Source organism: Rutilus rutilus (assembly GCF_951802725.1).
Source record: "Rutilus rutilus genome assembly, chromosome: 18".
NCBI lineage: Eukaryota > Metazoa > Chordata > Actinopteri > Cypriniformes > Leuciscidae > Rutilus > Rutilus rutilus.
Genome location: NC_140231.1, coordinates 23,832,284 through 23,847,538, shown reverse-complemented (window position 1 = coordinate 23,847,538; position 15,255 = coordinate 23,832,284). Strand labels below are relative to the sequence as shown.

At 36.9% G+C, this 15,255-nt stretch overlaps 2 protein-coding genes across 3 annotated transcripts in view; both read left to right on the top strand.

Annotated features, from left to right (window-relative positions):
• ptpra (protein tyrosine phosphatase receptor type A) overlaps positions 1-7,149 on the top strand; it is a 34,256-nt gene extending 27,107 nt beyond the window's left edge. For both annotated transcript variants that reach the window (XM_084388269.1, XM_084388268.1), the window contains 5 exons: positions 254-388; positions 2,115-2,240; positions 2,351-2,502; positions 3,751-3,886; positions 4,320-7,149. In XM_084388269.1, coding sequence (XP_084244395.1) covers positions 254-388; positions 2,115-2,240; positions 2,351-2,502; positions 3,751-3,886; positions 4,320-4,394 — 624 coding nt within the window. In that variant the 3' untranslated portion in view covers positions 4,395-7,149. The remainder of the gene's footprint in view (positions 1-253; positions 389-2,114; positions 2,241-2,350; positions 2,503-3,750; positions 3,887-4,319) is intronic.
• Positions 7,150-11,708: 4,559 nt separating this feature from the next.
• Positions 11,709-13,655, top strand: gnrh2 (gonadotropin-releasing hormone 2; the record flags this gene model as incomplete). The annotated part of the gene is made up of 3 exons (XM_084388267.1): positions 11,709-11,846; positions 13,136-13,219; positions 13,350-13,655. 3 exons carry the CDS (start codon positions 11,709-11,711, stop codon positions 13,386-13,388), a joined length of 261 nt encoding a protein of 86 aa, XP_084244393.1. The 3' UTR covers positions 13,389-13,655.
• Between the last annotated feature and the right edge of the window lie 1,600 nt (positions 13,656-15,255).

Sequence of the window (15,255 nt, the reverse complement as noted above, 5' to 3'; positions counted from 1 at the left end):
TTTGAACTTCATCAAATAATCTAAGAAATGTATCATGGTTTCCACAAAAACTGTTGTCAGCAGTGATAATTGATCTTGAGCACTTCTTGATTTCTGAAGGATCATGTGACTTTGAAGACTGGAGTAATGGCTGATGAAAAACAGTTGCTGTTTTTTTTTTTGGTTTCTTTAATCAAATAAATTGTAGCCTTGGTGAGTATAATTCTTTAAAACCCTTTTAAAATGGAGACATACTTTGTGTGTGTGAATGCAGGGTTATCGGCAAAAGGACTCGTACATGGCATGTCAGGGGCCCCTGCAGCACACCATCGAGGACTTCTGGAGAATGATCTGGGAGTGGAGGAGCTGCTCTATTGTTATGCTGACCGAGTTGGAGGAGAGAGGACAGGTACGATCACCTGCTTCCTAACTTTCTGTTTGTAGAATCTGTGATCATGCTAGCTTTGTGTCTTTTTGTGGTTAAAGATCTGTGCCTGGTTGCATAAAGCACCTTACATGTGACACTTAAAGGGATGGTTTGGAGTAAAATCAACCTAGGGTCCTTTGTGCCATGACCTCGAGCCAAACACCCCCCAGAAGCCTTTTTTCCCTTGGTTGAACTTTATTAAAGTTAGAGCTTATTTAGAGATATCAGCCGGATGGCTTAGTGCAGGCGCTAATGGATCCTATGATGTATCTCGTAAATTACCCCACTAATAATGCCCAGAATGGCACCAAACTTATACAGTAGTACAAATAGGTTCTGTACTCATAAAACGAGGCATTGGAAAGTTTGTAAGTACATCAGGAGTTTATTTAAATAACACTTGCCTGACGGCTCATGCTACTGCTAACCCGGACGTCGACGTCACTTCAGTGGTTTGGGAAAAGCACATAAAAGTCCTGGCAGAAAGCGATGTATAAGGATGTAGTGTAATGATGCCCAGTTTCAGGAATGTTGTTGGTAGTACCAGTCTGCAACAATTATTAGTTAACACTAAGTTGTTAACACTTTGGAAAAAATAATAATTTGTCATTACACTACATCATTATACATCGCTTTCTGCCAGGACTTTTATGTGCTTTTCCCAAACCACTGAAGTGACGTCGACGTCCGGGTTAGCAGTAGCATGAGCCGTCAGGCAAGTGTTATTTAAATAAACTCCTGATGTTCTTACAAACTTTCCATTGCCTCGTTTTATGAGTACAGAACCTATTTGTACTACTGTATAAGTTTGGTACCATTCTGGGCATTATTAGTGGGGTAGTTTGCGAGATACATCGTAGGATCCATTAGCGCCTGCACTAAGCCATCCGGCTGATTTCTCTAAATAAGCTCTAACTTTAATAATGTTCAACCAAAGGAAAAAAGGCTTCTGGGGGGTGTTTGGTTTGAGGTCATGGTGCAAAGGACCCTAGGTTGATTACTCCGAACCATCCCTTTAAAGGGATAGTTCACTTTGAAATAAAATTTTGGTATGTTTTAGCTTACCTCAAGGGCATCCAATATGTAGGTGTCTTTGTTTCCGCAGTAGTTTCAGTTTTGATATTTTTAAGTCAAACCGTTCTTGTCTGTCAGTCATATAATGCAGGTCTATGGTCACCACCTCAAAGAGCATGCACAGAGAAGTCCAAATTAAACAATTCCCCATCGTAAGTACACATTGATGGCCTAAGACACGAAACGAGCGGTTTGTGTGAGAAAACGAACAGTATTTATATAGTTTTTACCTCTTGTACACTTTTCGGCGCTTGTGCAGACTAAGCCAGAACGCGCGCACACGTCACACACCAGGAAGCGCGCACGCCCTCAGATCACTTGGGCGAGGTTGTGTAGAGGTAAAAACGATATAAATACTGTTCGTTTTCTCACACAAACCGCTCGTTTCGTGTCTTAGGCCATCAAAAGACATAAAAGAAATCCATATGATTCAGGCTGTTTCAGAAGTGCTGAACACTTAAGGTCCTGCAACACTCTTAAGTTTAAGGGAAACCCAAGGGCGATCTTAAGGGAAAATTACACTTTAACCGGACTTTGGGATAGTAACAGAAACATATTACTAGAAAAAACATATTCCATCCCACCTGGTGGGGCATTAAAACAAAAAAATCTCTTTTTTCCCCACTATCTGCAGGAGAAGTGTGCTCAGTATTGGTCTAGTGATGGTGTGATGGTTTGTGGGGACATGTCCATTGAGCTGAAGAGGGAGGAGGAAAGTGAAAGCTACACTGTCAGGGACCTTCTCGTCACCAATAACAGAGTGAGTTCACTTCAGAGGATCTCTTGGAACAAAAAATGATTTGTGATTTACATATGTGTTTTAATTTGATCTCTGTATTTTAATGTTTGCCGTTTTCTTTCTCTCCGCAGGAAAATAAGTCTCGCGCTGTGAGGCAGTTTCATTTCCACGGCTGGCCAGAGGTGGGCATCCCCTCCGACGGGAAGGGCATGATCAACATCATCGCCGCAGTTCAGAAACAGCAGCAGCAGTCTGGAAACCACCCAATCACTGTGCACTGCAGGTAAGCCACACTTCTCTTCTGGCCAACCAGAAGCATTGCACTTTATGTTGTTTTGTTTGTATTAATATACTTGTAATTAACATATATATTTAGATTGTAATACATTTTTGTCTTTGTAACAGTAGAGTTCTTTTTTTTTTTTTTTTTGGCTTTTTGAGAGGAATATTCTACATTCCACTTGCAAAACCTATTTTTACTCTTGTTTGCTGCTTTGTGTGTGTTAATTTTGGACTGCTGTATTGTAAACTACCCTTCAAAATTTGGGGTATCAGTAAAAAAATGTTAAGAAGTATCAGTATATGGTCACCAAGGTTGCATTTATTTGGTCAAAATACAGTAGAAAACATAATATTGTGAAATATTAATACATTATATTTTTACAATTTAAATTCATTTCTATTTTAGTATATTTTTAAATGTAATTTATTCATGTGAAGGCAAAGCTGAATTTTGATCAGTCATTACTCGTGTGTCTCACACTGACTTCAAAAATAAAGTTATGCCTATTTTGGTGCTTAAGAAATTATCAGTGTATTAATCATAATTCATTTTTGTCAGGATTCTTTGATGTTTATTTCAAATGGAAATCCTTTGTATCATTATAAATGTCTTTTACTGACACTTTTGAATTTAATGCAGCCTTGCTGAACAAAAGTATTAATTTCTTTTTCTTTCTTTCTTTCTTTCTTTCTTTCTTTCTTTCTTTCTTTCTTTCTTTCTTTCTTTCTTTCTTTCTTTCTTTCTTTCTTTCTTTCTTTCTTTCTTTCTTTCTTTCTTTCTTTCTTTCTAATGGTAATCTATATTTAACTTGAAAAAACATCTGTGTGTGGCCCTCCAAAAGGGAACTCATAAAACACAAACAGGAAATAATGCATGATTTGTGGTTGTTACAGCAGTACACTACTCGGCTTATTACATAAATAGTTATTCAACCTAACCATAATTTTTCTAGCGTGGATACAGGACCTTTTGCTTAGACATGAATGCCAACTTTAACAGGTCTCGCTGGTTTGGCAGCTCAAGTAAGGTTTAGTGGTTTTGTAATGCTGGAAGGCATCCATGGGCGCTTGGTATGACTTAACAAAAACCTGTCCAAAGCACTGGGTAATGATGAAACAGAGATGGAGAGACTGCTGTGTCCAGTGGGATTTCAGGGTCAGGCAATTAAGGAAAGGAAAGTAAGAAAGGGACTCATTGATGTCCACAGAGCTGTGTGTAATTGATTTTTGTGATTTTGTGTGTCAACAGTGCCGGCGCAGGGCGCACAGGGACATTCTGTGCTCTGAGCACGGTCCTGGAGCGGGTGAAGGCTGAGGGCATTCTGGATGTTTTTCAGACAGTGAAGAGTTTAAGACTACAGAGACCGCACATGGTGCAGACACTGGTGAGAAAACACACCGCTCACGCTGCGGGTGTTGACCTGCTGAATTTAACTGGAACAATTGTAAAAAATGTACAATTCTTTTTATGTAATTTTTTTGTCAGAGACATAAAAACTAGTGCTTCACTATTTGGGGAAACACTCAAATTCTGTTGTTTACTGTCACTTTTATAATTTTTTATAATTATTATTTTTGTTGTAAATATTTTTTATTAAGATCGAGCAGAAGCCTCAGCCAAACGTTTGCGTCACCAATGGACGGCAAGCTGACTATTGGTCTAATATTACAGCACCTAATTAATATTCATGATCTATGCTGATGTTTTTTTTTTTGATAGTTCCTACACCTCTTTTTTTTGTCTGGTTTTGATTCTAATTCTTTAATCCAAACATCTCAAGTCCCTCTCAACTCATATTTCCCTGCTTTTCCCCACAGGAGCAGTATGAGTTCTGCTACAAAGTGGTCCAGGAATACATTGATGCCTTCTCTGACTACGCCAACTTTAAGTAAAGCCACGTCCACCTGCAGAAAATCGGACAGACTTTCCCAGTCATGCACTCACGTCCACACTTTCACGTAAACAGCTCAATGAGACGTACTGCCAGCGCAAAGCAAAAGGGAATCAAAAAATCCTTTGGCCGGCAAGCACGAGAACACGTTGGCTGCCGAAGTTGGAAAGAAAAAAAAACAAAGAAAACACCATTAGAGATGCCTTCTTGAATATTTTGTAATATTGCTCTTGTTAATAAGGCCCTTACCCATTTCTCTCAGTGTAAATATGCTCTTGTAATATTTTTTTTTTTTGGTTTTGTTTTGTTTGTCTGTTTTTGGTTTTAGAAGCCGTTCTTGTTGCGGTTTTTAGAGTGACCTTAATATAGTTTACTGGTATATAAATGCATACATGAATATTTTAAGATGGCGCTATAGAGACAGACGCGAAAGAGCGGTAGCAAGATGAGGGTGCTTTTTTTTCACTGGGTGTTTTTACAAGAAAATTCCTTCTTTCTCTGCAGTTGAGTGACTGAAAGCGATTTGAATGGCAGCTCAATCCCACTTTGCTGTTGCTTGTAGCTACGTAACGCACAATGCGGCAAAATCAACCAATCGCGGAGCCAGTGTAAACGCATGCGTTCGCAGAAAATACTTCACTGTGCTTTTTGATTGGGTTCACTGGAGTGACGGATAACATTTTGAGTGTTTAACAGGAACCTTTTTTGGGGGCGTGTCTAAGGCATCCCTTAGAATTGTAAGATGTTTAGACTGTGTCTTTGTGGTGTCAATTTTGTTAATTTTGCGTGCCAGACCCGACTTGTGTTCTGCCTTGTAGAGGAAGATAAAGGAAACTTAAAAAGACAGATAAAACTAAACCCTTAGTTTTTAGATCAGAGGAAATTCAGCCTAACGGACTCTTCACATCATTTTTGTCCCTACTTTGCCTTGAAGTTTTATTCAATACCCACCCCCCATCCTCTTTTCTAAAAGCACCTTCTGTGTTTGCGATTGTAACCCAGGAAGTGATGCGTTTAATTGCCTGGATGTCTGTTGATTGGCCTTAACAACTGTACTTGACAATAATGGTTCGTAATGTACAGGCAGTTACTTTTCCTTCTTTCAAAGTTAAATGATCCCGCCGGGCCGTCTACTTGCAAGGTACTGGTGCAAATTTAATCCAGAAAGTTCTAGAAAAAATGACACATGATCACCTGATCATCTGTTCCTGCCCATGTAAAGGACTTCGGTCGTTGTGCAGAAGTCAATGAGCCCTTTCCTGCTCCACTGAGCCAGTTAGATCGATACACGTTGCTTTCAGTCCGTAGAGTAATTTTAACTTCTTGCAAAAAGAACAGCTAGATGGTATAAATAAGGTCAGTGTAGGATGATTGTCTTTTACATTTAGGTCATTTGAACTAGTTATGTGATTAAAGCTGAACGTGTAAAGCTGATTGTCAGTGGAAAGAAAGTTATTTTCCAGCGAATGTTTTATGTAGGTTAAGTCCTCGTTCCACACTTCCTTGTGTCAGGAAACATAAGTTATATGAAATGTATGTTTTAGCTCCTAAATGTATGTAAACCCAATGGGTGTCGCTCTAAATCACACGCCCATCAGTCATTCCATATTAACAGTGATCTCGATGGAAACTGTTTGTATGTTATTTCAGATCCACAATGTTACGGATTAAAGAATTATGGATCTCTAGTACAGCTTCTTACGGGCTTGATATTCCATGAAATGCTGATGGATTTGCTTGAATATTGTGTGAGTCGACTGTTGCGTTTTTTGCTTAAAGTCACACTAACCTTTTCCACATGAGACACTGTGCCAATAGCAGCCTCTCAGGGGCAGGATCCTTCTTCAGAGGTGGGAAAGTGCCTCATCACGTTCCTGTAGCTTCAAGCATATTCCCGCCAGCTCTTTTGTAGCCCGTGTTCTCCCAGTCTCACAGACGGACATTGTTACCCATATGGCGTATGATAATCTGTAATGGAAACCAAACTGTTACTGGTTGGTTGCTTTTCTGTGTTTTTGGTGTGTCAGATTTTCATGCATTTTTGTTGTTTTTTTTTCCTCCTGGAGGAAGCTCCAGACTTCAGGTTGAAATCCCTCAAAACTTAAGCTCTTAATGTACGGAGAGCAATCTAGATCTTCTGGTCGAGAAGGGAAGCCACGTGTCTGGAGGCTCACTTCATTCTCCTGTTGAATGTGACATTGAAACGGCCTGCTCAGATAAGAGAATGAAAGAATGAGGAGAACGACTTTGAAATAAAGGATTCTGCTCTCCAAAAACCCCATTTTGAGGATTTTATCTGAAACTTTTCTGTCTTCGATTGGATCAATTCTAAATTTTAAACCACAGCCTGTTTACGTTCCATGAATCCTAAAACGTTCCCCTTTCTGATTTTTCTTTCCTCTTTATGCACCCCTCTGTACATAATGTAAGGTTATTTATAATTCATTCCTATCTGTTGCCTTTATTTTATTTTTATCTTTCTCACTTTTTTTTAAGATACTTGTATATTAAACTGTACTGGGACCATTTTGAAATGTATTAGATGTTTTTTTTTTTCCCCGCTTTTAATTCGGTATTATTATTGTCTCACAAGCTTATTTTTTAATTTGCATCTTTTTTTCTAGTGTTTGTTTAAATTTGAATATATATGTATATATAATTATATATATGATGCAAATTATATATAATTATATAATGCCAAACGGCCTTTCTAAACAAGATACTGTTCAAACCTAATAAAAGTGCTTGAGATTTTATCTGCTGTGTGTATCTCCAAAACATTAGAAATGTATAGTTGCCATTTCTGAATATCTACCATTCAAAAGTTTAAGGTCAGCGAGATTTAACATTATTTATTTATATATATATATATATATATATATACACTCACCTAAAGGATTATTAGGAACACCATACTAATACTGTGTTTGACCCCCTTTCGCCTTCAGAACTGCCTTAATTCTACGTGGCATTGATTCAACAAGGTGCTGAAAGCATTCTTTAGAAATGTTGGCCCATATTGATAGGATAGCATCTTGCAGTTGATGGAGATTTGTGGGATGCACATCCAGGGCACAAAGCGCCCGTTCCACCACATCCCAAAGATGCTCTATTGGGTTGAGATCTGGTGACTGTGGGGGCCATTTTAGTACAGTGAACTCATTGTCATGTTCAAGAAACCAATTTGAAATGATTCGAGCTTTGTGACGTGGTGCATTATCCTGCTGGAAGTAGCCATCAGAGGATGGGTACATGGTGGTCATAAAGGGATGGACATGGTCAGAAACAATGCTCAGGTAGGCCGTGGCATTTAAACGATGCCCAATTGGCACTAAGGGGCCTAAAGTGTGCCAAGAAAACATCCCCCACACCATTACACCACCACCACCAGCCTGCACAGTGGTAACAAGGCATGATGGATCCATGTTCTCATTCTGTTTACGCCAAATTCTGACTCTACCATCTGAATGTCTCAACAGAAAACAACAGAGACTCATCAAACCAGGCAACATTTTTCCAGTCTTCAACTGTCCAATTTTGGTGAGCTTGTGCAAATTATAGCCTCTTTTTCCTATTTGTAGTGGAGATGAGTGGTACCCGGTGGGGTCTTCTGCTGTTGTAGCCCATCCGCCTCAAGGTTGTGCGTGTTGTGGCTTCACAAATGCTTTGCTGCATACCTCGGTTGTAACGAGTGGTTATTTCAGTCAAAGTTGCTCTTCTATCAGCTTGAATCAGTCGGCCCATTCTCCTCTGACCTCTAGCATCAACAAGGCATTTTCGCCCCCAGGACTGCCGCATACTGGATGTTTTTCCCTTTTCACACCATTCTTTGTAAACCCTAGAAATGGTCGTGCGTGAAAATCCCAGTAACTGAGCAGATTGTGAAATACTCAGACCGGCCCGTGTGGCACCAACAACCATGCCACGCTCAAAATTGCTTAAACCACCTTTCTTTCCCATTCTGACATTCAGTTTGGAGTTCAGGAGATTGTCTTGACCAGGACCACACCACTAAATGCATTGAAGCAACTGCCATGTGATTGGTTGATTAGATAATTGCATTAATGAGAAATTGAACAGGTGTTCCTAATAATCCTTTAGGTGAGTGTATATAAACAATAATATTGTTATTCAGGAAGGACACGTTAAATTGATCTACAGTGACAGTAAAAGCTTTTATATATTCACAAAATGATTTTATAATTTATCCAAAAAAAAAAATCATTATTTGATGAATTGAAAGTTATCACTGTTTACACTAATATATTAAGCAACACAACTGTTTTCAACATCAATATTAAGAAGAATGTTTTTCAATCTTTGAATTGGCATATATGTATCTCTTATAAACTGCATTTGTAATATCTTGAATCTCTGAGCATGGAAAGACATATTTGATCCCTGAGGGGTAAATTCAGGGAGTGAGTCACGTCACCTTGTGTCACCTTGTCTTCCATCCTTCCTGACCCTTAAGACCTGGTGTCAAACCTGGGATGTGGATGGATTATCCGAGCAGACCCCTGTGCGTGTTTAAACATTGTTTGACAGGAACTCAATCAGAACTTGAAACTCTGTGATGAGTCAGTCGTACGGCGTCCGTCACATTCTCTGCTCTGATCACCTCGAGGGAGACCTCCTCTGTAATTAACACTGCGGTCTGGCTGGAGTGTGTTTGCACAGTGTTTTTCCCTCTGGGCCAGTGTAGGGTCAGGGGGTCACAAACGACGGATGTGAGGTCACGGTGGCCACTTTTTACAGCTTAGAGGAAATTAGCTAGACATTGACTCGTTTAATGAAACATGCTCATCCAGAATGTTTGACGTCGGGGTCACCACTTTGTAAGCCCGTCTAAATCGGTCCAATGCCGGTTTCTGATAGAACGAGTGAAGGTCTCTGCGCGTTACTGTGTTTCCTTTCACGCAACACAACAAGATTAAATTAAATACATTTTCTCATATGTATTACCTTGTTATTTCATCCGACTTCATAAATGAAAAAGGTTTTAATGATATCTGTGCGTCATTAAATGTAAGCGAATGTTTAAGTTTAAATGTTTAAACTCTTTAAGTATATTTTACCCGTTTCAGATTAGGAAACTATGTCGCTCGGAGGTCCTCACGTCTTCTGTTTAACACGGGTCTCACGATCACAAACTCGTCAGTTTTCGGTCACTAAACAGAGGTAATTGGCTATATACCTGAGTTGGTCGCATTCACGCTTAAACAATCAAAGATACTTTTGGATAGCCCCCATGGGTTTTTGTATACACTTGAATTTAAAGTAACGTTTACTTCAGGCAGAGGTATGGCCACTATTACAGATATAAGTCGACCAACATTACTTCTCTTATAATAGCTTTGGATTGGCCATGCCGTGGTTTCCCAAGTAGGCCTACACTAAAGTAACATTAAATTAAAACAGAGGTAAGACACACCCAGATTTAGGTTGGTCAAGCAGCATTTGCTGTTCTAAACGGAAATTCACTTCGTTTCTTTGCAAACCAAGTACACTTGAATTGGTGCCAAAAATTAGTTGTCACTAATCTGATGCAGACTTGCGGTAACATACGAATCCGTTTAATCTACTTGAGAAACAATTTCGGAGTCAGTCAGAATAAAATCAAATGTTTACAATTTATTGACCAGGTAATAAAACAATAATTGAAAATCCAATTCATAGAATAAAATCATCGTTCAATCATATATAATAACAACAATTCAGAAATCGAGGAATTGTAGAAATATTTACCTGGCAACGGAAACTAGGCTACACACAGCACAGAAAACTACACCGAATTACACACAGTATTTCACTGAATATTTTATGCATGTACAATAAATATCTACAATGATAAAATTTAGACAGCTGATGGCACAATTAATGTCTTAAAAATGTACCATGTCTTAAAAGATGACCTCAGAGAATAGCTTGCTATATTTGCAAGGTATCTAGGACTAATTTGCTAGATACTGTTAAAAAATATGGCGTCAATAAGATAAATTGTTATAGTTGTTTTGTTATTTGTTTTTGTCAGAAACTAAAACTTTATTTATTAAGGATGTATTCAATTGATAAAAATGCAATGATTTCTGGAGGATCATGTGACACTGAAGACTGGAGTAATGATGCTGAAAATTCAGCTTTGCCATCACAGAAATAAATTACATTCTAAAATATGTTAAAAGACAATTAAATTTTTTTTATATATAATATTTTGGTTTTTATTTATGAACAAATCAATGCAGGTTAGGTAAGAGACATTTCAAATGTGACATTTAAAAATCGTATCGTATGTTTTTTTTGCATGATCTTTGTATATGATCTCAGTATATATATATATATATATATATATATATAGTATCATGTATAATAAATAAATACTAAGTATATTCATTAAAATGAATAGAGTCAATTTCTTTTAAAATGAAATCCTAAATTAATATACATTAGCCTAATATACAGTAATTCGATAAATAAAAAATATAAAACAAATATAATAATTTCCCTAGTGCATAGACATTTTTTCTCTTTTCTTTAATTAGCACTTCTGCACACTTGGTCGTGACACTTTTTTTATAGCTTCAAATTACGCAGATGAGACGTAGTTGCATAATGTTTATGGGCGTAACTCATGCGTACATTGACGTGTGTATTTCTTTTTTTGGGGGGGGGGGGGGGGGGGGGTATAGGGGACGCTGGGGTCAACAGTGTTTGAAGATGATAATTGGCATTGTGCTCATCTTCCACATGCTCTCCACCCAATGGAATGCTCTCGCAATGACTAAAGTGTTTGAGGACTAGGGAGGTCAGAGTGTGTGTGAGTGTGTTTTTAGACAGGGAGGGGAGATCTGGTGTGGAACATAAATTGTGAGGAAGAAGAGGAGGAAGACTCCAGAGAATGAGTTGCAGGCGCATCTCAGAAGCTCTGTGATTGAACAGAACCGTTCACTTGAGGGAAAGCAGACCATATCAGGTTCACCAAGACCAGGACTTCACAGTAGAGGAACTACTAGAGAAGACACGTCAAGAGAAGACGTGCCAATAGATAAAAGGTAAGAAAGGTGTTTAAATTTGTTTAGTTGTGATTGAAAAATTGATTCGGTTGTTATTGATGTATTGACAGTAATTCGGAGTAATCCATTGTGCTTTGTTGTCTTTTAAACATGATCATCATCAGCTTGTCTAGAGCTTTTCAGTCAGTTTTTTTCCCTTAAGTTATTAAGCTGATAAACCTAGACCTGATTGACTGTTAAATGTGTCAGTGCAGTCATTGCTCACTCTTTTTGTGTGATAAACCTGTCCTCTTCCCTCAGTTATGGTGCACATCTGCAGGCTGCTTGTGCTGATGGGGATGTTGCTGTGTCTAAGTGCCCAGTTTGCCAGCTCTCAGCACTGGTCTCATGGCTGGTACCCTGGAGGAAAGCGAGAGATAGACATTTACGATACATCAGAGGTGTGTGAAAATATTACTAAAGAAAGTACAAGACAGTCAGAAAAGCATGGTCTTATTGTGATGTGGCACACAATGTAAAATTCTTCATCATTTCTAATGAAAAACCATTAGTCGACTGATTGGTTATCATGTGGTAAGTTGCTTTTTTTCATATACTGTGAGGAGGTAGATTTAAAAGGGGAAAAATATATACATTTTTATTTTTATTATAATTTTTTTTATTTTAAGTAATTTAATGTAAAATGATTTTTTTTTTAAGTAAAAAGTATTAATTATTAATTTACACTAAAGATCTATATCATTAATTTTTTTAATCAACATTTATTTTTATAGTGAATTGGTTATGATTCTGTAATGTTTAAAAAAAATCTCTTATGCATTATGATTTATTTGATTGAAAAATACTGGGGGGAAAAACAGTAATATTGTGAAACATTATTACAAGTAAAATAATGTTTTTTTCCATTTTAACATTTTAATATGCAGTTTATTTCTGTGATTCGCATCTGTCTTCAGTCGCCAGTGTCACATGATTCTCCAGAAATCATTCTAATAGGCTGATTTGCTGCTCAAGACACATTTTCGTATTATCAATGTTAAAAACGGTTATGATGCCTAATATTCTTTTTCTAGCCCTAATACTTTGATGAATATAAAGTTCAAAAGAACAGCATTTATTTGACATAGAAAATGCTGGTAACATTATAAATGTTGTCACTGTCACCTTTGAGCAATTTAAAGCATCCTTGCTGAATAAAAGTATTAATTTATTTCAAGAAAGAAAAAAAAATCATATTGACCTCAAACTTTTAAACTGAGGTTTACGTTTATTCTTATTACTACATTGTTAATTAATGGGTAACAATTTACAATAAGGTTTTATTTGTTAGCATGAATTGATGTATTAACATGACCTAACCATGAGCAATATTTGTTACTGTATTGTTAATCTTTGTTAATGTTAGTTAATAAAAATACAGCTGTTCATTGTTTGTTCGTGCTAGTTCACAGTGCATTAACCATTGTTAACTTTTTGATCATTTTAATAATGTATTATTAAATGTTGAAATTAACATGAACAAAGAGTAATAGATGCTGTACATGTGCAGTTCATTATTAGTTCATAATAAGTTAAACCTTATTGTAAAGTGTTACCAATGAATGTTTATTGCATTATTTTAGTGTCACGTTTCTAACCCTGATGGGATTGAAAGCTTTTTGTTTAAGGAAAGACATATTTTGATGAACTTTAAGCCATCACATTGCCTTGTATTTTACTTTAAAATCAGGTTTCAGGGGAAATTAAACTCTGTGAGGCAGGAAAATGCAGCTACCTGAGACCCCAGGGACGAAACATTCTGAAGACAATACTGGTGGGTGTACAGCTCTAGTTTTGGCTTGATTTATATATATATATATATATATATTGCATAAGCTAGACATTACAGATTATATTGAGTATTTCTCTAAGACATGACTAACTTGTTTCAATGGCTTTAACAGCTGGATGCCCTCATACGGGATTTCCAAAAGAGAAAGTGACACCAAGATGACTCATCAGCCCTTGTCCAAAGAAACAAGCTTTCCAGCAAACACATTAGACCTGCATTTACATCCAAACATATGAATATAAATATTTTTTTTTATTTTTTTTTTATGTTCTACATTTTGTTCTGTTTGTGAGTAAACCTACTGCCAGCATTATGTAACCATTTGCAGCAGTTCCTACAATAAAGGCTTTATTTTGGTATTTTGTTTTAATTGTTCACTGTCTTTTTTGTATTAGTTCTAGGTACGCTCACAGAATTTGCACAAGACGAGAGAAATTGTTTCTAAACAACTGTGTGTGTATGTTGTGCTTTATATATCAAAAAATAACTGGTATCAACTGCAAAAAAGTGGCAAACATCTTTATTTATTTAGGGAAATAATGTTTATTAGAGTTTGCAAATTAATATGTTTTATTTTATTATATTTTAAAATATGTTAGGATATTAAATATACATTATATAATATATTATATTATATATAAATACATAAAAAGTTAAAGTGTGTGTATGTGTATGTGTATATATATCTTATTGTGTTTTAATTTTTACATTGGATGACAAAATACATATCGTTTGATTCGGCAGTATTATTGTTTAGCCACCAGATGGCGTAAATGGACATACTTATCAAAATGTATAAGGCCCACGAATAATCAAGTTAATATTGACATTCTTGTTAAAACTAAAATCAATGTCATGCAAGCCAATATGATAATTATGTAATAAAGCATGTGCTGTCAAATGAAAACGCAAGACCAGTTGATGGCTCTTTTGGTACATTATGAATATACACATCCCACTCAAATACCATCTTGCAATCAGGTTTTACAGTAGAAAGGAAATGACCAAGACAATATAACTCGTGATTTCTAAACAAACACATCTCTTGACCCTGGTATGAGGAGATAGATAAGATTTGCAGGAGAGAGAGAGAGAGAGAGGACATGATGCTGGATGTTTTGACTGAGCTTTCAACCTTCTTCGGCTCTAAAGGGGAACTTGTCTGGATCAGTGGATTTGTCTCTCTCTCTCTCTCTCTCTCTCTCATACAAACACACAGTAGTTTGTGATATGCAAGCCCCACATTCACAAAAATCAGCATTGAACATGATTTGGACAAAGACATTGTATTCATACATGTGAGGTTGTCATATTAACTGTACTGTACATAAATCATTTTGTTTGTTTAGTCGGTTTACCAATCAATGATTCAGTAACTGATGACATTCCCCAAATGAGTAAAGATCAGCAGACAGACATACAGAAAATATGCACCATTATTTATTCATTAACAACTATAGCCTATGCTATCAGGGATTGTTTTCGTAATACAAACTTAGCTTATGTGACTGACTGAAACCTGAAATTAACAGGAAGTCACTGTGGCAGGCCCACAACTTTCATGTGCACAAACTTCGAAAATGGAACAGTATTTCGTGTGTGTGGTTCAGTTATACCCGAATACCAGAAATTTTTTATCTTTGATCTTGGTCCCTGTGTGTGTGTGTGTGTGTGTGTGTGAACCCTATACAGAGGTAGGGGATAGAATATACAGTTTGTATAGTATAAAAATTATATATATGGAGTGTGTGTGTGTGTGTGTGTGTGTGTGTGTGTGTGTGTGTGTGTGTGTGTGTGTGTGTGTGTGTGTGTGTGTGTGTGTGTGTGTCAATAAAAACACAACTATTAACAATGAGGATGAAGTTGGTCACAGTATTTCCCTTATTATTTGTTATGTAAATTGATATTATTTCCACCATTTGGCCCATAACATGTTGCACATCCTCTGGGTTTAACAAATCCAAATACATTGTCCCACTGCCACCAGATGTAAAGTAATACATTAACAACAGTTCTTA